This window comes from Muntiacus reevesi, chromosome 3 (genome assembly GCF_963930625.1).
Source record: "Muntiacus reevesi chromosome 3, mMunRee1.1, whole genome shotgun sequence".
Taxonomy (NCBI): Eukaryota; Metazoa; Chordata; class Mammalia; order Artiodactyla; family Cervidae; genus Muntiacus; species Muntiacus reevesi.
In genome coordinates this window covers 117,739-138,952 of record NC_089251.1, presented here as the reverse complement: position 1 = coordinate 138,952, position 21,214 = coordinate 117,739, and the positions used below count along the sequence as shown (strand labels likewise).

General features: G+C 51.6%; 2 protein-coding genes and 1 pseudogene across 4 annotated transcripts in view; 2 read left to right on the top strand and 1 right to left on the bottom strand.

The window, feature by feature from the left end:
• The window catches only part of PNPLA7 (patatin like phospholipase domain containing 7), a 77,398-nt gene extending 57,097 nt beyond the window's left edge, over positions 1–20,301 (bottom strand). For all 3 annotated transcript variants that reach the window (XM_065927982.1, XM_065927983.1, XM_065927984.1), the window contains exons 1-10: positions 20,238–20,301; positions 19,746–19,849; positions 18,872–18,903; positions 17,314–17,385; positions 17,072–17,159; positions 16,635–16,714; positions 15,280–15,371; positions 14,790–14,930; positions 13,353–13,512; positions 11,266–11,346 (exon numbers count right to left, since the gene is read on the bottom strand). In XM_065927982.1, coding sequence (XP_065784054.1) covers positions 11,266–11,346; positions 13,353–13,512; positions 14,790–14,930; positions 15,280–15,371; positions 16,635–16,714; positions 17,072–17,159; positions 17,314–17,385; positions 18,872–18,901 — 744 coding nt within the window. In that variant the 5' untranslated portion in view covers positions 18,902–18,903; positions 19,746–19,849; positions 20,238–20,301. The remainder of the gene's footprint in view (positions 1–11,265; positions 11,347–13,352; positions 13,513–14,789; positions 14,931–15,279; positions 15,372–16,634; positions 16,715–17,071; positions 17,160–17,313; positions 17,386–18,871; positions 18,904–19,745; positions 19,850–20,237) is intronic.
• LOC136165450 (NADH dehydrogenase [ubiquinone] flavoprotein 2, mitochondrial-like) lies at positions 11,865–13,326 on the top strand (annotated as a pseudogene).
• Positions 20,302–20,532: 231 nt separating the features above from the next.
• Positions 20,533–21,186, top strand: MRPL41 (mitochondrial ribosomal protein L41). The gene has a single exon (XM_065927981.1). It carries the CDS (start codon positions 20,632–20,634, stop codon positions 21,037–21,039), a length of 408 nt encoding a protein of 135 aa, XP_065784053.1. The 5' UTR covers positions 20,533–20,631; the 3' UTR covers positions 21,040–21,186.
• The last annotated feature ends 28 nt before the right edge of the window (positions 21,187–21,214 follow it).

Sequence of the window (21,214 nt, the reverse complement as noted above, 5' to 3'; positions counted from 1 at the left end):
GGGCCTACGGATCACCAAGTAAAGGGAGTCAAAGGCACGGAATTTATCACGTGAATAAATTCCACATATGTGTGGAATTTTTTGAATGATACAAATGAACTTGTTTACAAAACAGAAATAGACTCACAGAAAACAAACAGACAGAAAACAAAGTTACGATTACAAAAGGAAAACAGAGCGAGGGATAAAGCAGGCGTTTGGGATTAACATGGACATACTCCTATGCACAAAATAGATAAAGCAAGGTCTTACTGTATGGCACAGGGAACAATACTCAAAAGGTTGCAATAACCTATAAGGAAAAGGAATCTAAAAAAGAAAAGTGATACATACATATAAGTATAACTGAATCACTTTGTTGCACAGCTAAGACTAATACAACATTGTAAATCAACTATAATTCAATTTCTAAAAACCGTAAAATTTTGAGTTTAAAACAATAAGAAAAAGAGAAGATTGCTCCATAAATGATCCACGACCACAAGAAACAGGAGCCCCAAGCAACACAGAGCAGCCACCTGCCAGGCGTCCAGCACAGGACCTGGCGGCCAGCCCCGGAGGCCCCCGGAGGCAGAGGCAGGGGCCAAGCCAGGTCAGGGCTCGGCCCCTCGATGCGCACGCACCACTGGCTGCTCTGTGGGGAGCAGGCGCCCTCCTCATGGGCCGACAGGGGCGAGGCTCTCTCTCAGACAAGACCCCACTCCGTTTCCAGCTCTACAAGGCCTGAGTTGGCAGCATGGCTCACACTCACCAGGGAGCCGAGCGGCCAGGAGACCCCGGGAGAAACAGGGGAAGGATATCCCCACAACCCCACCCCCACAAGCCCTAACAGACAGCAGCTCTCATCAGTTCCAGAGTCGGGGAGAAAAGCGTATGTGTGTCTGTCTGTGAGTATGTGTGTGTGTTAAAGGCAGGGTGGGAAGAGAAAATGACAGCTCAACAGCTGACAGTAAAAACAGTTCAAACGGACTTGTGTACTTAGGAAAACAGTGCCCTCGACCTCAGCAAGAAACTTGACACGCACAGGTGACACAGCCGCAGGGGTGTGCACAGGCCTGGCACACACCTACACATGCCGACAAATGTTTTCTCTGGCCCTGGCCACCACAGAAAGCAGTCACGGCAACTTGTCAGTCAACAAGAGGAGATCAAAGGGTAACGAGCAGACAGTGGAACGGGAACATGTCACCACCGGGGACTTGCGCCAGTCACCCCCACACACCAGGGTGCTGCAGGGCCGTGCAGAGCAGGACGCCGCTGAGGAGCGAGGCACAGCAAGCACACCACACCTCTGTAAAGTATCAGAGGAAAGTCAGAAAAGCAGCTGCCTCCAGGAAGGGGTGGGGAGAAGCAGAACGGTACCAAGAGCTTACAGCTAGCCTGAGCTACAGGGCCATCATGCTCTCACCTGGCTAACAGCTGACAAGTCTGCTTCCTACGCTGTGCTTTTTTGTATATCTGAAATATTTCACAACAAATTTGTAAAAATTAAAACAATGGGGTAGGTGGGATTGGAGGAAGGTGTTCAGAAGGTACAAAATTCCAGGTACGAGACAGACGAGCACCGCACGTCCACACAGCCCCCGCGCACTGCCTGTGCAGCAGGTCAGATGCGCTCCCCTCTCACATAACTGGACTGCTGGGGACGCGACAGGCCCAGGTCTGAGACGTGGAAGCAAACAAGCAGAGAAGGAAACTCACAACAGCCAGAGGTGATGTAGGGAGCAAAGAAAATCTCGTCTTACCTCATCCATAAAAAAAATATTCAGAGAGAAAAAGAAGCTCTCGAAATAAAAAGCATGATGACAGGAGAAAAGGGAACCCTCCTACACTGCTGGTGGGAATGTAAATGTGCAGCCACTATGGAGAACCGTATGGAGGTTCCTTAAAAAACTAAAAGCAGCGCTCCCACATGATCCAGCAATCCCACTCTTGGCCAAACATCCGGAGGTGACTCTGGTTAGCAGAGACACACACACCCCAATGTTCACAGCATCACTATTCACAACAGCCAAGACGTGGGAAGCCTACATGTCCCTCAACAGATGAGTGGCTAAAGACGACGCGGTGAGCAGTGTACACACAGACACACACACACACGAGAACAGTGCTCAGTCATAAGAAAAAATAAAATAATGCCACTAGCAGCAATGCAGATGAACCTAGAGAGTATCATACTAAGTGAAGTAAGTCAGAGGGGGAAAGACAAATATCATATAGTATCACTTATATGTGAAATCATGATACAAATGGACTTACTTACAAACAAACAGACTCACAGACATGGAAAATAAGCTTGTAGTTACCACAGGGAAAAGGGGGAGGGTTAGGAGCTTGGATTAACACACACATACTACTGTATTTAAAATACCACAGAATGAGTGCTCGTGTTCAAGGCAAACCATTCAACATCACAGCAATGCAAGTCTATACCCCAACCACTGATGCCAAAGAAGCTGCAATTGACCAGTTCTATGAAGGCCTACAAGACCTTCTAGAATTAACACCCAAAAAAAAAAAAATTTCCTTTTTGTCATAGAGGATTGGAATGCAAAAGTAGGAAGTCAAGAGATACCTGGAATAACAGGCAAGTTTGGCCTTGGAGTACAAAATGAAGCAGGGCAAAGGTTAACAAGTTTGATCAGGAGAACACACTGGTCATAACAAATCCTTTCCCAACAACCTAAGAGATGACTCTACACATGGACATCACCAGATGGTCAATACTGAAATCAGATTGATTACATTCTTTGCAGCGGAAGATGGAGAAGCTGTATACAGTCAGTCAGCAAAAACAAGACCAAACAAGACTCAAATCATGAGCTCCTTATTGCAAAATTCAGGCTTAAATTGAAAAAAGTAGAAAAATCATTAGCATTCAGGTATGATCTAAATCAAATCCCTTATGACTGTACAATGGAGGTGACGAATAGATTCAAAGAGTTAGATCTGGTAGACAGAGTGCTTGAAGAACTATGGGGAGGTTCGTGACATTATCCATCCTAAAGGAGATCAGTCTTGGGTGTTCACTGGAAGGACTGATATTGAAGTTGAAACTCCAATACTTTGGCCACCTGATGTGGAGAGCTGACTCATTTGAAAAGACCCTGATGCTGGGAAAGATTGAGGGCAGGAGAAGAAGGGGATGACAGAGGATGAGATGGTTGGATGGCATCACCAACTCAAGGACATGAGTTTGAGTAAGTTCCGGGAGTTGGTGATGGACAGGGAGGCCTGGCGTGCTGCAGTCCATGGGGTCGCAAAGAGTCAGGCACAACTGAGTGACTGAACTGAACTGAACAGGAGGCATGACCAAAACCATTCCAAATAAAAAGAAATGCAAGAAGGCAAAGTGGTTGTCTGAGGAGAGTATACAAATAGCTAAGAAAAGAAAAGAATCAAAAGGCAAGGGAGAAAGGTAAAGATATATCCAACTGAATGCCGAGTTCCAAAGAACAACAAGGAGAGATAAGAAAACCTTCCTCATTGATCAGTGCAAAGAAAGAGAGGAAAATAAAAGAACAGGAAACACTAGCGATCTCTTCGAGAAAATCAAAGATACCAAGAGAACATTTCATGCAAAGATGGGCACAATAAAGGACACAAACAGTAAAGACCTAAAAGAAGCAAAAAAGATTAAGAAAAGGTGGCAAGGATACACAGAAGAACTATATGAAAAAAAAGTCTTAATGACCCAGATAAACAGTGGTGTGGTCACTTACCTAGAGCTGGACATCATAGAGTGTGAGGTCAAGTGGGCCTTAGGCAGCACTACTACGAACAAAGCTAGTGGAGGTGATGGAATTCCAGCTGAGCTATTTCAAGTTTTAAAAGATGGTGCTGTGAAAGTGCGGCACTCAATATGCCAGCAAGTTTGGAAAATTTAACAGTGACCACAGGACTGGAAAAGGTCAGTTTCCATTTCAATCTCAAAGAAGGGCAATGTCAAAAAATGTTCAAACTACCTTGCAATTGCGCTCATTTCACATGCTAACAAAATTATGCTCAAAATTCTTCAAGCTAGGCTTCAGCGGTATGTGAACTGAGAGCTTCTAGATATTCAAGCTGGGTTTCGAAGGCAGAGGAACCAGAGATTAAATTGCCAACATTCAATGGATAATGGAGAACGCAAGGAAGTTCCAGAAAAATATCTACTTCTGCTTCATTGACTATGCTAAAGCCTTCGACTGTGTGGATCACAACAAACTGCGGAAAATTCTTAGAGAGATGGTAATACCAGACCACCATACCTGCCCTCCTGAGAAACCTGTATGCAGGTCAAAAAGCAACAGTCAGAACCAGATATGGAACAATGGAAGGGTTCCAAATTGGGACAGGAGTATCTCAAGGCTAAATACGGTCACCCTGCTTATTTAACTTATACGTAGAGTACATCATTCGAAACGCTGGACTGCAAGAACCAAAAGCTGGATTAGGGATTTCTAGGAGAAATACCAATAACCTCAGATACGCAGATGAAAGTGAATGAGGAGAGTGAAAAATCTGGCTTAAAACTCAACACTTAAAAAACTAAGATCATGGCATTTGGTCCAATCACTTCATGGTAAATAGATGGGTGAAAAAGTGGAAGCAGTGGCAGACTTTATTTTCTTGGGCTCCAAAATCACTGTGGACAGAGACTACAGCCATGAAATTAAAAGATGCTTGCTCCTTGAAAGAAAAGCAGAGAGACATCACTTTGCCAATAAAGGCCCATATAGTCAAAGGTATGGTTTTCCAGCAATCATGTACGGATGTGAGAGTTGAACCATAAAGAAGGCTGAGCACCAAAAAATTGATGGTTTTGAATTGTGGTGCTGGAGAAGACTCTTGAGAGTCCCTTGGACTCCAAGGAGATCAAACCAGTCAATCCTAAAGAAAATCAACCCTGAATATTCATTGGAAGGACTGATGCTGAAGCTGAAGCTCCAATACTTGGCCACCTGATGCAAAGAGCCAACTCACTGGAAAAGCCCCTGATGCTGGGAAAGACTGAGGGCAGGAGGAGAAGGGGGAGGCAGAGGATGAGAGGGTTGCATGGCATCACTGAATCAATGGACATGAATTTGAGCAAACTCCGGGAGATAGCAGAGGACAGAGGATCCTGGTGTGCTGCAGTCCATGAGGTCAACAAAGAGTCGGACGTGACTTAGCAACTATTTAAAATCGGTAACCAACAAGGACCTACTCTATAGCACAGGGAAGTACATTCAATACCCTGTAATAAACCATTATGGAAAAGAATCTGAAAAATATATATATATATATATATATATATAACTGAATCAATTTGCTGTATATGTGAAATTAAAACAACACTGTAAGTCAACTAGATTTATATAAAAAAATGATGACAGAAATTAAAATTTCAATGGAAGATCTGGAAAATAAAGTTAACAAAATCTCCTTAAAAGTACAATAGAAAAATAAAGGGAGTGCAGAATAAAGACAATTCTAAATCGGTAAGGTTTCAAAACCCAATCTCCCTGCACACTTCTCAGGAAGCAACAGAGGATCTGCTTCACCTGAACAGGCAGATCAAGAGAGGAGGTGGGAGCCCTGCCCAGGAAGGAAGAAAGTACCCCCAGGACAGGGGCTGGGCCGTGTGGCCCAGAAGCTCACAGGGGCACAGGGCCTGGGGACCGGAGGTCACTCCCCGACCCTCGGAACACTGGACAAGGGCAGCAGTGCATGCCATGCACAGAAAACCAGGCAGCCAAAGATGAGGCAACTGTTAACTCCAGGGAAAACGAAAAAGAACTTCACCTCCAGGCTCCACAGGCTCAGCTGCCAGCAATGACCACAAGGTGGGATGAGAGGAGCAGGACGGTAAGGCAAGCAGGCCACTGTCTACAGCGGTAAGTCAAAACAAAACTGAGACAGAAGACTCATAGAACAGCAAGAGCAGCGGTGGTAAACTGGAGACTGCAAGAGCTAGAAGCGTCCTTTCTTGGGAGAGGGTGGTGGAACAGACAACTGCGCTTCACAAAACATCAAAAGCATTTTTAGAATTTGTTCAGGTTATTTTGATAAGAACAAATAAAAAGAATTTTAAATCACAAATACACATTTGGTGAGGCAAAAATGATGTCCTTCCAAATGATCATTTAACTCAGTTCAGACTTGTTTTTTCCAAACACCCCCCTCCCCGCTCTCGGCCCCCACACTCGAGAAAGGAAGAGTCCGGGCCAGGGGCACTGAGGACGTGGGCCGAGGTGACCGCAGAGGCTGGGAGACAGCAGGTGCCTGGCCCTGCTCCAAGCACACAGCCCACAGAGCTGCCACAGACGGTGCTCAGCCCGGAAGTCACAGCAGGATCAGGACCAGTAGCAGACCAAGAGGCAAGACACGAGCCTCCACCGCCGCTCTCTCTCATCGAGGAGCCCGTGTGTGTGACAGACAGCCTGTCTAGACCTCCCAGGCCCACAGCACACCTCACAGACTCAGACACTCAAGCCAGAACCCCACGGAACCCCCTCCTGCGGCCCAGCGGGCACACCCGGGTTCCCTCTCCCAGCACAAGGTTCCAGGCAGGGGCTGACCCAAGCAGGAAGCAGGCAGGCTTGCTCGGAGCGGGTGGTGTCCCTCTCAGCCCTGGCCAAGCATGTGCTAAAGGTAGGCCAGGTCCTGACAGCAGACAGAGACCCGGAGTCCCAAGCATACCTCCACCCCCAGCCCCCAAACAGCTCAAAGCATGTGTACTGGTCTGACAGGGGCAGATTGAACACAGTGGACACCCCTGAAGTCTACATTTGGAGCCTGTCACCCCTTGTCATGCACAACAACCTAGGGCTGGCTTGGAGGACACCCACCCGGGGTCGATCCACAGTCAGCATCACACAAGCTCCTAGACTCCTGAGCCCGTACAGAGGCACCCCTGCCACAGTTCTGCTGAACTGCCCCAGAGACCCCTCTGTGCAGTGTCTGGAAAAACTGAAGTACAAGTTGCCTCAGTACACAGCTAAAAAGAAAAGAAAAAGATGTAACTTCCAAGGATAAAATTAAAATCAAATACACCTTTTCAGTGACACAGGTGCATGCATGTATCAAAGCAGCTACTTACACTTAAGATTTGTTTTACTGTAAGTAGGTTTTGATCAGAAGGAAAAATTAAATACTAAATTCCAGTTAACTGGGAGGAAATGAGGTACACTGAGTGGAGCCTTTAACAGCTAGTGATAGAAATAAATTAATTTTACTACTCTATTTTTTAACATGTTTGAAATATCCCATGATAGAAGTTTAAAAGTCATAAACTAACATGAGATGCTATTTTTTAACCTATTGGACTAGTGTATGGAAAGAGCAAATCACCGAGAAGGCGGTGGCCAGGCCTCTCAGCCCCGGGCCTCTCGCTCACCCCATGTTCTGTAACACGGTTATGTAACAGCGAAGACCACTGACAGCGCTGCTCATGTGCGCCATGATGTACCCACTTGGCCAGGGGCCACTTCTCTCCTGTAAACATGTATCAGCTCCACCTGAAAAGCCCTTGCAGCTGCAATAAGGCTACATTATGTCTCATCTCACACGCTAGTAAAGTAATGCTCAAAATTCTCCAAGCCAGGCTTCAGCAATACATGAACTGTGAACTTCCGGATGTTCAAGCTGGTTTTAGAAAAGGCGGAGGAACCAGAGATCAAATTGCCAACATCCGCTGGATCAACGAAAAAGCAAGAGAGTTCCAAAAGAACATCTATTTCTGTTTTATTGACTATGCCAAAGTCTTTGACTGTGTGGATCACAATAAACTGTGGAAAATTCTGAAAGAAATGTGAATACCAGACCTGCCTCTTGAGAAATCTGTATGCAGGTCAGGAAGCAATAGTTAGAACTGGACACTGAACAACAGACTGAATCCAAACAGGAAAAGGACTACATCAAGGCTGTATATTGTCACCCTGTTTATTTAACTTATATGCAGAGTACATCATGAGAAATGCTGGGCTAGATGAAGCACAAGCTGGAATCAAGGTTGCTGGGAGAAATATCGATAACCTCTGATATGCAGATGACACCACCCTTATGGCAAAAAGTGAAGAAAAACTAAACAGCCTCTTGTTGAAAGTGAAAGAGGAGAATGAAAAAGCTGGCTTAAAGCTCAACATTCAGAAAACTAAGATCATGGCATCTGGTCCCATCACTTCATGGCAAATCAATGGGAAAACAGTGGAAATAGTGGCTGACTTTATTTTTCTGGGCTCCAAAATCACTGCAGATTGTGACTGGAGCCATGAAATTAACAGACGCTTACTCCGTGAAAGGAAAGTTATGACCAACCTAGACAGCGTATTAAAAAGCAGAGACATTACTTTTGTCAACAAAGGTCCATCTAGTCAAGGCTATGGTTTTTCCAGTGGACATGTATGGATGTGAGAGTTGGAATATAAAGAGGGCTGAGCACAGAAGAACTGATACTTTTGAACTGTGGTGTTGGAGAAGACTCTTGAGAGTCCCTTGGACTGCAAAGAGATCCAACCAGTCCATTCTAAGGGAAATCGGTCCTGGGTTCATTGGAAGGACTGATGTTGAAGGTGAAACTCCAGTATTTTGGCCACCTGATGTGAAGAGCTGACTCATTTGAAAAGACCCTGATGCTGGGAAAGATTGAGGGCAGGAGGAGAAGGGGATGACAGAGGATGAGATGGTTAGATGGCAACACCGATTCAATGGACATGAGTTTGGGTAAACTCCGGGAATTGGTGATGGATAGGGAGGCCTGGCATGCTGCAGTTCATGGGGTTGTAAAGAGCCGGACACGACTGAGCGACTGAACTGAAGTGAGCATGGCCTTGCCCATCAGAGTAAGACCCAGTTTTACCCATAACCAATCCCTCCCACCAGGAAGCTTTCACAAGCCTCTTAACCTCATCCATCAGAGATAAGACAGAATGAAAACCACAATCACAGAGGAGGTGGTGATGATGAACAATGAGAGCCCGTGGGTCCCTGCTTGTCAGCAAGGCCTGGTGTAGGGCAGAAAGTGACGCATGAGCAGCCCATGGCTCGGCAGGGGCATCATCAAGGGGCCCCCAGTGTGAATGAGTTCACAACGTATCAACCGTATACTCAGGTGGAGTTGGTCGACTTGGGTAAGCAGCTTTAGCAGAACCAAGGGAAACCCTTGGCAGCATGCCTTTTGCGACTCTGGGACATAGGGTGGATGGTATCATTTGTTCCAGGGATGAAACAGAACGGTTGGCATCTATAACCCCTCACTCCTCATTGAGACAAAGGTTGTAGAACATTTGAGACTGCAGGTCCCTGCTTGTTAGCAAGGCCAACCATGCAACTGAGACCGGAACAGCAGTTTAAATGCCCACAGCAAGTGACACAAGTGGTTCAGTTAGAAGATTATATGGCACCCAAGGGTGTTCCTTCAGATGCCCTTTTCTGCTTTGAACAGGGCTCAAATCACTGTGCCCACCCAAAGAGCCCAAGCAGGGACTGAAGGCCCCATGTAGAACTTGCAATTCACTGGTCACTAGCTAACGCACAGAGAGAAACGGCCCCGGTTGACACTGGTGCCGATGCAGCCTTATCAATTCACTGGTCACTAGCTAACGCACAGAGAGAAACGGCCCCGGCTGACACTGGTGCCGATGCAGCCTTATCAATTCACTGGTCACTAGCTAACGCACAGAGAGAAACGGCCCCGGCTGACACTGGTGCCGATGCAGCCTTATCAATTCACTGGTCACTAGCTAACGCACAGAGAGTAACGGCCCCGGCTGACACTGGTGCCGATGCAGCCTTATCAATTCACTGGTCACTAGCTAACGCACAGAGAGAAACGGCCCCGGTTGACAATGGTGCCGATGCAGCCTTATTTATGGCAAGTTGGAGCAGTTTCTTGGTCCTGGTGCACACACTGATGGTCATTGTGGCCAAATGATGTGTGTATATATATATATTTTTTTATGATGTAAATTTAGAATAGTAGACTGTAAAGGCTGTGTCCTATGCTGTAGGTTTAGAACAATGTACTGTAAAGGCTGTGTCCTCAGATTTAGAAAAGTGTAATCATGAGGGTGGACTATGAACAACACAAAAATCTCCTCCTTGAAGGGGCTGGCCTGGCGCCTGTGGGGGTTTTGCAAGTAATGTGAGTTCCAGCTTGTATCCTGGGTGACAAGTGCTGTTTCTTGTTGCAGCCCCTACTACTGTTGCAAGATATAAATCCTAGAGTCAGTGTTGTTCACCCCAGCAATACTGCAGAAGATGGACTGTGCGTAGACTATGAGGTGAAAGACCCTGAAGAGCGGGAATGTAAAGAAAGAGCAAATTTGCCAAGACGGCGGCGGTCAGGCTCTGCCACCCCCAGGGCCTCTCACTACCACCCCACGATTCGTAAATGCACGGTGACAGCTGAGATCACGTACAGCAGTGTGTGTACACGTCATGATGCGCCTCCTTTGCCGCAGGCCGCGTCTGTACTGTAAACATATACAAGCTCCACCTGAAAAGCCCTTGAGGCTGCATTAAGGCTACACTATGTCCGTGCTATGGTGTCTTATGGTGCATTATGGCTGTGTCCACTGGGTCAGTCATGAGAGGAGAGAACACAGCATGTCTGCTGCTACACCCTCTATGCCAATCAAGAAAGAATAAACACGTCTGCAGTTTCTCCTCACCATCTTCTTTCAGCTTCCTCGCTTGCACCTTGCCTACCCTGGGTTCAACAAACAGTGAGTGACACTGTGAGACAACCAGCAAACATCAGCGATGAGCCAGCTCACAGCGGGTGAGGGGCCCTCACATGCCTGGGAATTCAGTCTCTGCAGTGGGAGGCAGGGCCCTTGGATCAGTGAGTCTCCCAAGGATTTGCCCTACAGACTGGCCTTCAAACACAGGAAACAGTGTCTACATAAGACCATTCACTGCATTGAGGAATAGCACAAAAGCTGAATAAGTGACTGAAGAACACGCGTCAGCACAGAAGATCCAGAAAGGGCCTCTCCTGGGAAGGGGCCTTGGGGCCTGAAGACAGGAGAGATCCCCTTCATCCTGCGATGTTTTATGCATGTGACGCTTGGAGCCCATGCACATGCTACTCAGTCCAAAGAATGATCATTTAAGAGACACCAAAACCCATAAGCCAACACCGAGCTCCCCGCAGACACTTAGTGAGAGCCACTCCCAGGCCACTCCAGGCACACCCCCACCCACTAGGGTGACCCTCCTGTCAGTGGAGAGCTGGCCTGGGCGCTGAGGGACCTGCTGTCTAGTGAGTCCGGGCAGACCCAGGGGAGAGGAGGTACTCACAGTGATGACATCCAGAATGCTGAGGAGACTGTGGACGCTGTCTCCAGCCAGAACCTCCTTGACCGTCACCTCAGTGCCATCCTGCGCTTGGGAAGCAGAGGAGAGTCATCCGTGGTGGGAGGCCAGGCCGGCCAGGCTGGCCACGCAAACAACCCCCCACCACTGGTCGTGCGGGGCAGAGGCTGCACTCTGTCGACGCGTGGAACGAGAACAGAAAGATGAGGGTGACTAAGGAACAAGGAGGCCCAGCCTAGCCTTCAGTCTTGTGTCTTGTCAGCACCAGGAGGATCTGCCTGAGAGAGTTGGGGGGCCTAACTAAAAGGCTGTGGGAACCAAACGCAGTTATTCTCAGTATAAATGATAGCATTTTGACATATTTTTCCCCACCGGATTAAAGGAGAAAGGAAACCATGCAATGCTGGTGATTTAGGATAGGAACTTCATCTCAGGGTGACCCAGAAAAATTCCTTTGAACTTGTTCAAACCTAGCACAGGTCACAGTCCAGGAGCCCATCCATCTGGGCCAAAGGCTCTGGCCCTCTTGGGAAGGTCTGCCAGGCGGATGACGCGGAGGCCCCTGGAGGGGACTGGACGAGAGCATGCCCTTTCTGATTATCCCACCAGGCCACTCACAGATACAGTTACACAGGAGACCTGCACCCCTAACTCTGCAGTCTAGAAGCTGGAAGGACACGCAGGAGCTGTCCTGGGTCAGGTTCACCCAGGGCCCAGCAGGTGGGGAGTTCACATGGCCAGGGATGGGAGCAACCTCATGCAGTCCAGGGTTCACCGAGTGTCTATGGGAAGCCTGGGTCACCTACCACCAGGCAAATAAACCAAGTGCCCAGGAGGCTTGGTCTAGAGATCCCCCCGCCCTCACCTGGCAACTGTGATTTAAGCACACAATTCAACAGAGGCAGGCAGCAAGGAGTTAGCTTCCAGCTGAATTAATATTTTAATTATTTTCTTACAGTTAAAATTATTTATAGCCTGAAACCTGAAAATAAGACAAGCGTGCGGTTGATCATTACAGGTCAGTACCCACCCACTGAGGGGTCCTAAGGCAGTGGGAGTGACGTGAGTCACCACGCAGCCCGTGTCGCAGAAGCTGACATGCTGCGTCAAGGGCAGCTTTGGTCTAATGTGTCTTTTCCTCCAAAGAACTCAAACTTGAGATTTTGCACCCCCTGAAGGACCTCAGCTTGGCCCTCCGCATTTCTCTCTGAGGTGCTCTGGCCCACGAAACCAGTCTCACCACCCCGTGGGGAAGGCATGAAGGAAGCTGCATAAGACAGCTGTGCAGATGGAGCTGGAGGGGCCTTTGGTGTGCCCAGAGACACTCCTGAGAATAACCTGGATGCTTCACTGGATTTTGCACTGGAAAACTATAAAAGGACAGAGCCAACTATAGCAGCAGCTCTGCTTCCAGCCTGAAGACAAAAAGGATGGCTGCCCAGCTCCACTATAAACAGGTGCAGAGGTTTCACAAGTACCTCCAGGGAGAGCATATGAAGCAGCAATTTCTCATGCAACATATAACCGAAAGCCAACGGGAAGTGTCATATTCATGGCTGCACCACTCCACCTTGCACACTTCAAAACTCTGCCAACATCCTGGCGATCACTCAGGAACGCTCAGCAGAAAGGTAGTGGGACGATTCATCTGACAAACTTTTCAGTCCTAGTTGGAGTGTTTAGGGACCTGTATAAATGAGTCAACGGTTCAATTCAATGACAACTACTACAGGATTTTACACCTCAGAATATGGAAGAAATTTTTGATGAACTCAGGACTGGCAAAATCCCAAAAGGTGGGCCAAGGAGTGGACACTTCTCATGTTAGCCAGCTGAAGGCCTTACCTCTTCGACTGAACCACCTAAAGGACCTGGTTTTGGTGTGCAATCTGGCCTTTAACTTATATTCAACTGTATATATGTTGCTGGAGAAATAAAATATGAATCTCCTATCTACATAAAATAAAATGAGTTTTGCACTAAGTTTTCAATGGAAAGCTTGAGAAATGTTCCAGAGGGCAGACCACGGCGCGCCGACACGGCAGCGCCCCGCCCGGCCCGAGGGTCCTCACCGGGTCCTGCACGCGGACCTCCAGCCGCCCGTCCTGCACCACGTAGATGCTGTTGTCCAGCTCCCCCGGCCGGAAGATGTACTCTCCTTCCAGAAGCTGCACGAAGACCATGTGCTTGCAAAGTTCCAGGAACAGCGGCTTCTCAAAGTGACCCAGGACCCTACAGAGATCAGAACACGTGGGACACCGTCAGGAAGGACACTGTCCCTGCTGGCCAGACCACAGGGAGAGCTTCCAAGGGCCGCAGAGCCTGCAGCACTAGCACCTGGCTGCCAGCAGAGCAGGAGCCTGAGGTTTAGGAAGCCCCATCAGCTGCGATCCCAGGAGCTCAGAGAAGTCTCAGGCCACGACTGTGAGTTTGAGCCAGGTTTGTAACCAAGGGCAGTTAGTGAAGTGCTGGAAAGAGGAGTTGGGGCTTCCAGGGAGAGACAGGGAGCCAGATTTTCAATATTCCATCCGGCCACTCACTTCCCACACTTGCTCTGCATCGTCCTGAAGGCAGAAACTCTGAGAAGCAGACACACATGGGAAAGAACCAGCAAGGAGGCTCTGCTCAGCACCAGGAGGGCAGTGACAGCCAGAGGAGAGAAGCTTTGCCAACTGATAAAACAAATGGTCACATGTTGAGGTCCAGAGAGGTCATTCTGGCTGCTACATGTGTGAACACCCACTTTATGCTCACCAGGCAGAATATCCTATTTGTGGTTGATCAACCACACACTGTACATCTCCTTTAATTATTAAAGGGCACACTTAATGATGCTGAAGCTGAAACTTCAACACTTTGGCCACTTGATGTGAAGAGCTGACTCACTGGAAAAGACCCTGATGCTGGGTAAGACTGAGGGCAAGAGAAGAAGGGGACGACAGAGGATGAGATGGTTGGACGGCATCACTGACTCAATGGACATGAGTCTGAGCAAGCTCCGGGAGTTGGTGATGGACAGGGAGGCCTGGCGTGCTGCAGTCCATGGGGTCACAGAGTCAGACACGACTGAGCGACTGATCTGAACACTTACCAGAAGTAAAGAACACCCACGTTAAAAATCAGGACTCAGTGCCTCTCATCCTGGGAGATCAATCCTGGTGCTCCTTCTACGATAAGACTCCCTTCCCAGGTGTCAATGCCATGCTGACTCACCGTGTACATGCTGATCTGGTTTTGATTTCTTTCTGACACCCTGAAGGAATGTATCTGTGACTAGTTCAACGTTCTTCATTCAGGCAAGATATAAAACTGTGCTGAAAACCATACTTCTCTGGGGCTGTCTTCTGGGTTACAGTCCTCAATTTGGCTCAAATAAAACTCTTTTCTATTCCTGTTACAGACTGTTTACTGATATTTTTTGTGGACATAACCAGCGGTGGCCACAGGGAAAGGACACCTCGGAGGCCAGGCAAGCACAAAGAGAGCCTCCAGCTCCACCTCTCTCTTACCGGACATTTTTCAGCATGTACAGAACTTCTGATGGCAGGTGAGAATTCTTCACATCAAACTCTGTGAGATCAGCCTCCAGCAGGGAGGGTGGGGGCTCCTTTGGCTGCAAGGTAGGGTATTCCTTCTTGAATCGCAGGATCCTACAAAGCAAAGAGGCACACACCTGGAGCAGAAGCCCAAAGGGGTTCAAAAGCAGACAGCAAGGAACTTCCCTGGTGGTCCAATGGTTAAGAATCTGCCTTGCAATGCAGGGGATGCGGGTTTGATCCCTGGCTGGGGAACTAAGATCCCACATGCCACAGAGCAACAAAGCCTGAGTGCCACAACTAAGATCTGATGTAACCAAATTAATTAATCAATTAAATATTTTAAAAATTAAAAAATACAGCAGAGAGCATTTGGGCTGTGAGCCCCACAGCAGGGAAGCCACGGATAGCCCATTGGGGAGGGCGGCTGGGAACTGACTGGTCTGAAGGGCATTCCCAGTACCTCTTGGCCAAAGACAGCACCTTGGTCCTCTTCCTCACCCGCTGCCGGGGGGCAGCTGTGTTCCCCACAAGTGTGTGGGGAAGCGTGGTCACCTGCAGAATGAAAGGGGGAGGCTAAGTCTGGACTCTGAGACCTGTGGGATCCAGTTCCCAGTCTCAGGGTCGGTCCCAGCCCTCAGGACGTGGCCCCTACGGGCATTCCGGCCCGGCCCCACCTGCTCGCCTGCCCAGGACACAGGGCACCTCCTTGGCACTGCTGACAGCGAGGACACAGGGCCATGTCCCTGGACAGCCCGTGCTCCGACGTCCTCGGCCCTGCGTCCCCTCTCCTGGAAGGCCGGCGCCCTCCTCCTCACACCCGTCACGCTGGTACACAACCCCGGTGCCTGCACACCCTCCTGGCCTGGACAGCTCTCCGTCCCCCTCACAATTCAGGCCCGCTGGACCGCCGCAAACAGTGCTGCCAAGGAGTACAAAGGGCCTGGCCCCTACCCAGGCATCAGCCGGCCCCGTTGGGCAGCTCCTAAGCTGCGTCTGCCCCGTGGTGCCGGCTGCGGTTGTCGGTGCGTTGTCACCATGACTCGTCCTTGCCAAGGGGTTCTGGCCCCACTGGACCACGTTCCTGTCTTCCTTAGACCAAATCCAGCTTGCCAACACACAGTCCTCAGTGGGGTCATCCATGGACAGCCCCAGATCCAACCACACACGAGTGCCTCGAGACCTGCTCGCGGGTCATTCCGTGTGGCCCCACACGACTCTGCAGCAGCCCCCACACCACGCACCAGGGCCGCCCCGGCAGACTCGGCAGCCCGAACCAACCTCCCGCTCACAGCACTTGACCCTGACGAGGAGAAAGAGCCACCCAGGGACACCCACGTGACTCCTCGTCAGACAGTTCAAGTTTTTCTACAAAGAACACAAACTAACTGTGCATCTAGAGAAAAGTTAATAAACACAGTATTTTTTAAATATCAGCAAACATTTCAAGCATGCCTTTGAGGCACAGTAAGCCTCTGGGAGTCTGCTGAGCCCTCTGTCCTCAGTGGGTGGGGCCCACCAGCAAAGACTGCTCATCCCCAAGATGGGTCATGACTCTGGGAAGTGAGGTCTGGGAGTTTCCACTTTGCAGGGCCCAGCCCCAAACCATGGGAGGCCCACCAATCTGCACTGGAGCCAGGACCCTCCACCTTACACACCTGGGGATGCTCCTGGGAGGGGCTTCTGCCGCCCTTCCTGGCTCATTTCCTCTCTAGGTGCTGTGCCTGCCCCAAACCTTCCCCAAGCCCCGGGCCCTGCACGGCCCCAGGAACAGGCTGAGCGACCCCTCTGAGGGAAGAGGGGCCCGCAGTGAGTTACCTTCCTCATGATCTTCCTGCCGTAGAACATCACCTTGTCTCTCTTCCGGAACCTGTACTGAGGACTGGGCTGCACCTGTCCTGCAACGGGGGCCAAGGGGCAGCCTGAGCACAGCTGGGCCAGCTGCGTGTGCACTGAGCTTGTCCTGCCCGCCCTGCGTCACACAGCATCTTGTTCCTGGGCTGTGACACACCCAAGCAAAGGAAGTGGGACTTCATCTCTTCTTGGAAATGAGAGCCAAGAGAGTTCAGGACACAGTTAAATTCTATAGATCCGACGAGGGGTCGACAGGCCAGCAGTTTTCAACAAAAGCCGCTATGGCCTTGAGAGCTTTGTGCGGGAGCTTAAAACACAGAGAAAGTCACCCGAACCTACCGCCCTCTCAAGCCCTCTTCTCCCTCCCTCACTGGAGCCACGGCCTCAAGCAAGATACTCACGGAACTGGCTAACCCTTCTGTACACAAAAATGACGGTGGTGCCGATGAGGGCCAGGGCCAGGAGGACTCCAATGACAATCCCCAGCAGCTGGGCAAGGTCACAGACAGAGCATCCATCAGCAAGGCCCCATGACCCCCAACCCCAAACTCAGGCTGGACACAAAGGGCCCCGGGCAGCCAAGGGTGCAGGGGGCCACTGCTTCTGGGGCCCGCCCATCACCCGGGAGCAGTGAGGTGGTTACCATGGTGGACTGGGAATGCTGCTCCATCAGCTCCAGACCCCGGGACCACAGGGTGGCCAGATAGAAGCCCACCTAGGGGAGAAGCCTGCAGTCAGGAAGGGCCAGGATGGGCACAGCCCCAGCTTCTCAGGGAGCAAGGACAGAGCTGTGGGTCAGGGAAGAAGTCGGAAGCCTGGAGACCCCCGAAATGAAGCGGCCTTTCAGGAGGCAGAGGGCCTGAGTCCATGTGTCCGGAGAAGGGCTGCCCGCCCACAGGAGGGCTGGGCAGGGCCAGCAGCTGCGCTGCACTGACAACAAATGCCCCGGGCACCTGAGCCCTCCAGTCTCGGCTTCCCTGTCCTCAGGATGCACATCCAGAGGAGCGCACCTGCCTGGCCGGGGGCGTGCAAAGGCCACCTCCTCAGACCTTCTCATCACAGGCAGGACCGCATGCTGCTGGCCCAAGGGCGGACACAGGCCCACACAACAGCAGTGCTGAGAAACCCTAACGAGCCAGCTGAATTTTGAGAACATTAAATGCAGCACGTAGCAGCAAACGGCTCCCAAGGAGGGAGCTAACAAGCAGCTTCAGAAGCCCAGGCCCCAGGGAGAGAGACAGGGAGGGAAGAGAAAACAGTGAGTGTGGGATGGTGGGTGGGCAGACGGCTAGGACCTCCTGTACAGGGGATGCTGGCAGGTTCCCCACAAAGACAAGAAACCAGTCAAACAAGTAACTATGCTCCACTCCTCCTGGTACTCACATCCTTCCAAGCAGTCAGGAACAGGATGGACTGAGGGAGGGGGGCGGTGTGTGTGTGTGAATTCTGTCAAGATTTTACACAAGTGCCAAGGACTAAAGCAGCTTGCCTGATCCTTCAGAGCCAGGATCACACACAGTACTGATGCCAGAAAACCCGAGGGAATCAATGCACTCAGAAAAGCGTTTCAAAAGCAGAATGTTACATCAAGACAGAACAAGGAAGTGATCCAAAGACTCAACCCTCTGAACTTGGCTCAGAAAGCAGAGGAAGCAGTGGGAGTTTCTGCCTCAGAGTGAGGTGCCCAGGCCCTCCTGGCCCAGGCTGTGTGCTTGGCTAGAGACCACCTCCACTGGGTGGCAGACAAGCACCCTCCTCGGGAGTGTGTCCGCTGAGCTCAGCCACCCCTTGGGGGGAGGGGAGGGAGGAGCCAGGGGAACGGTTGTGAGAGCGACCCAGACCTATTTATAGTCTCTAGTGGTTGGCAGCTCTAACTTTTCAGCTTTTCACTGCTGTTTTAATGCATCGAATTTTCTGCTTTAGGAATAAAAGCCTTTGTGATGTGGCTGCAGATGTTCCACGGGAAAAAGGCCCTACCTCAAAGCAAGCAGGCTTCCTAAAGGGAACCAGGAACTGACAAGTGTGACCTTGAGGAACAGGAGGGAGGGGTTCAGTCCTGACAGGGGAAGAGAGGCCCGTACGCCACTCCCACAGGCAGCCGGCTTCAAGGAGCTGCTGCAGGGCAGCTTCATCCTTGTCCGGAAGCGGCCACACTGGGAATTTTCAGGCTGATTCCTCACTGGACTCCTCAGGTTCCGTACCTCTGGGCCAGTGTCCTCCTCTTGCTCCATGGCTAAAAAGTGAAACAAAAGAAAGACTGGTTCCAAGGAGGGTAGAGGTTGGACCACCTCAGGCTCACGTGCAAAGCAGTGCCTCCCAGCCCTTCCCTGTGTTCCTGTCCACATTAAGTTACATGTCTACTGACAGGAAAACTCTGATGAAACACTGTGCTCTCCATGGAGAAAACGCTTTTCACAAGCAAAGGGAGCCACTTGCCTCTCTGTAAACAGCCCTGGTGTAGCTGCCCAAGGAACCTAGAACTGCAGCCAAGCCCCAGGCTCCTCTCCCAGTCAGTCAAAGACAAGTGTGGGCAGCTGGGCAAAGGCCTAGTGCAGCCGGGAGTTTCAGGACCATGGCGAGGAGGCTGAGGCTGGGTAAGGGTAGGGGTGTGTGGCCACTGCAGGCTGTGCGCCAGACCCTCCCTAGTGGGCTGGGCACAGGATTTCCCACCCAGTGTGGTGGAGCCCTGAAGGTGGATGTGCTGGTCCGGGCTGTGGTGAACTTGAGGAGTAGCCTGACCTCTGTGCAGGCTGACCTGTGCACCTGACCTCTCTGCCACGAGAAGGAGCCATGTCCAGGGCCTTCACCTTGCGGCTCCCAGATCTCTTAGAAGGGCCACAGCAAGGGAGGGTTTGTCTCTTCCAAAATCCCACCCAAATAAGTCAAGAAGCAGAAGGCAGGTGCAGAGTCACCTGCATTTCCTCACTGGTCCGTGCCCTATGGGAAACTTTCTTCTCAGTCGACTTCTCAAGGACCAGGAGCGCCTTGACCCCAGCCCTACCGCCCAGCCCTGACCAGTCCCATCCCCCGATGCCCCACCAGGCTCAAGAGGGACAAAGCTCAAGACCCCAGCACCTGCCACACGACGGAAGCGCCTTCAACTGCTTCGCTTGCTCCACAGCATGGGGCCAGAGGAAAAGTGGTCAAGTCCAGAACTGGGGGAGCCTGGGGCAGCGGGTCTGAGGGCATGGAGGTTAGGGCGTGGTTAAGGGGGCTTGGAGATTAGGGCGTAGGGTTTGGACAGTAGGGGTTAAGGGGCCGTCCGGTTGAAGGCTCTCAGGCTTGGGGGGGGGGGGCGTCTGGTGTAGGGGGCACCCGGTTTAGGGGTGTCGGGCTGAGGAGCACCCGGGTTGGGGGCATCGGGTTTAGGGGTGTCGAGCTGTGGGGCGTCGGGGTTGGGGGGGGCGTCGAGGTTGGGAGGCGTCGAGTTAAGCGGGGTCGAGATGACGGACGTCGGGTTGGAAGCAGTCGGGTTGGGGGCGCCGGCGGCCCTGGGGGGGCAGTGTCGTCCCGGCGCGGGCTGGGGGAGATGATGGCGGCCTCTCCTCACAGACTCAGACGCCTAACCTGGCCACTTCGCGGCGCTAGACGGCGACTGACCGGCACCGCGCGCTCCCGTCCCGCCTCCCCGAAGCCCCGCCCCCAACGTCCGCGCTCCCGAAATCCGCCTCCAATCGTCCGGGCGCTGCCTCGAAGCCCCGCCCCCGACGGCCGCTCTCCTAACGTCCCGCCCGGACGCGGGATCTCCCCGCCCATTGGTCGGGCTACCGCCGGTCCCGCCCCCTCCCAGGGCCGAGGCTGCATATTCGACACGGCGCAGCCAATCGGAGCCGCTCTTCCTGCGGCGCGGGGGCCGGTGGGACCGGAAGCTGCCGAAGGCGCCGGAAGCGCTGCGCGACGGGGCTGGTATCCGAGGCGGCTGGAGCCGGCAGCGGCGTGGTGTCTGTGCGCAGACCTCGCCATGGGTCTCCTGAGCGGGGTGGCTCGCGCCCTGGTGCGGGGCGCCGACCGCATGAGCAAGTGGACCAGCAAGCGGGGCCCGCGCACCTTCTACAAGAGCCGCGGTGCCAAGGGCGTCGGCTTCCACGGTCGCGGCGGCAGGTTCGTGCTGGTCAAGGAAATGGTCCCGGAGCTGGTGGTGCCCGAGCTGGCCGGCTTCAAGCTCAAGCCCTACGTGAACTACCGCGCCCCGGAGGGCACAGACATTCCCCTGACGGCCAAGCAGCTCTTTCTGGAGACGGCGGCGCCGGCTATCGAGAAGGACTTTAAGGCCGGGACTTTTGACCCCGAGCACCTGGAACAGTATGGCTTTGAGCCCACGCAGGAAGGCAAGCTCTTCCAGCTGTATCCCAAGAACTTCCCGCGCTAGGAGTGGTCGGCTGCCGCGCAGGATGTGCCTGCGACCGAGGACTTGGACCTCCTCGCCCAGCCTAGTTCCGGGGTGGCGGGTGGAGAGGCGGTTCCCTCGTTTCGCTTCTATTAAAGACCTTGGCTACCGTATCGTGTTGTTTTGGGCATCTGGTCACTGTGTAAAGGAAGCACGC

Bases quoted from the DNA above. Each gene is read 5' to 3' on its own strand.
- MRPL41 (XM_065927981.1), top strand. From the start codon at position 20,632: ATGGGTCTCCTGAGCGGGGTGGCTCGCGCCCTGGTGCGGGGCGCCGAC.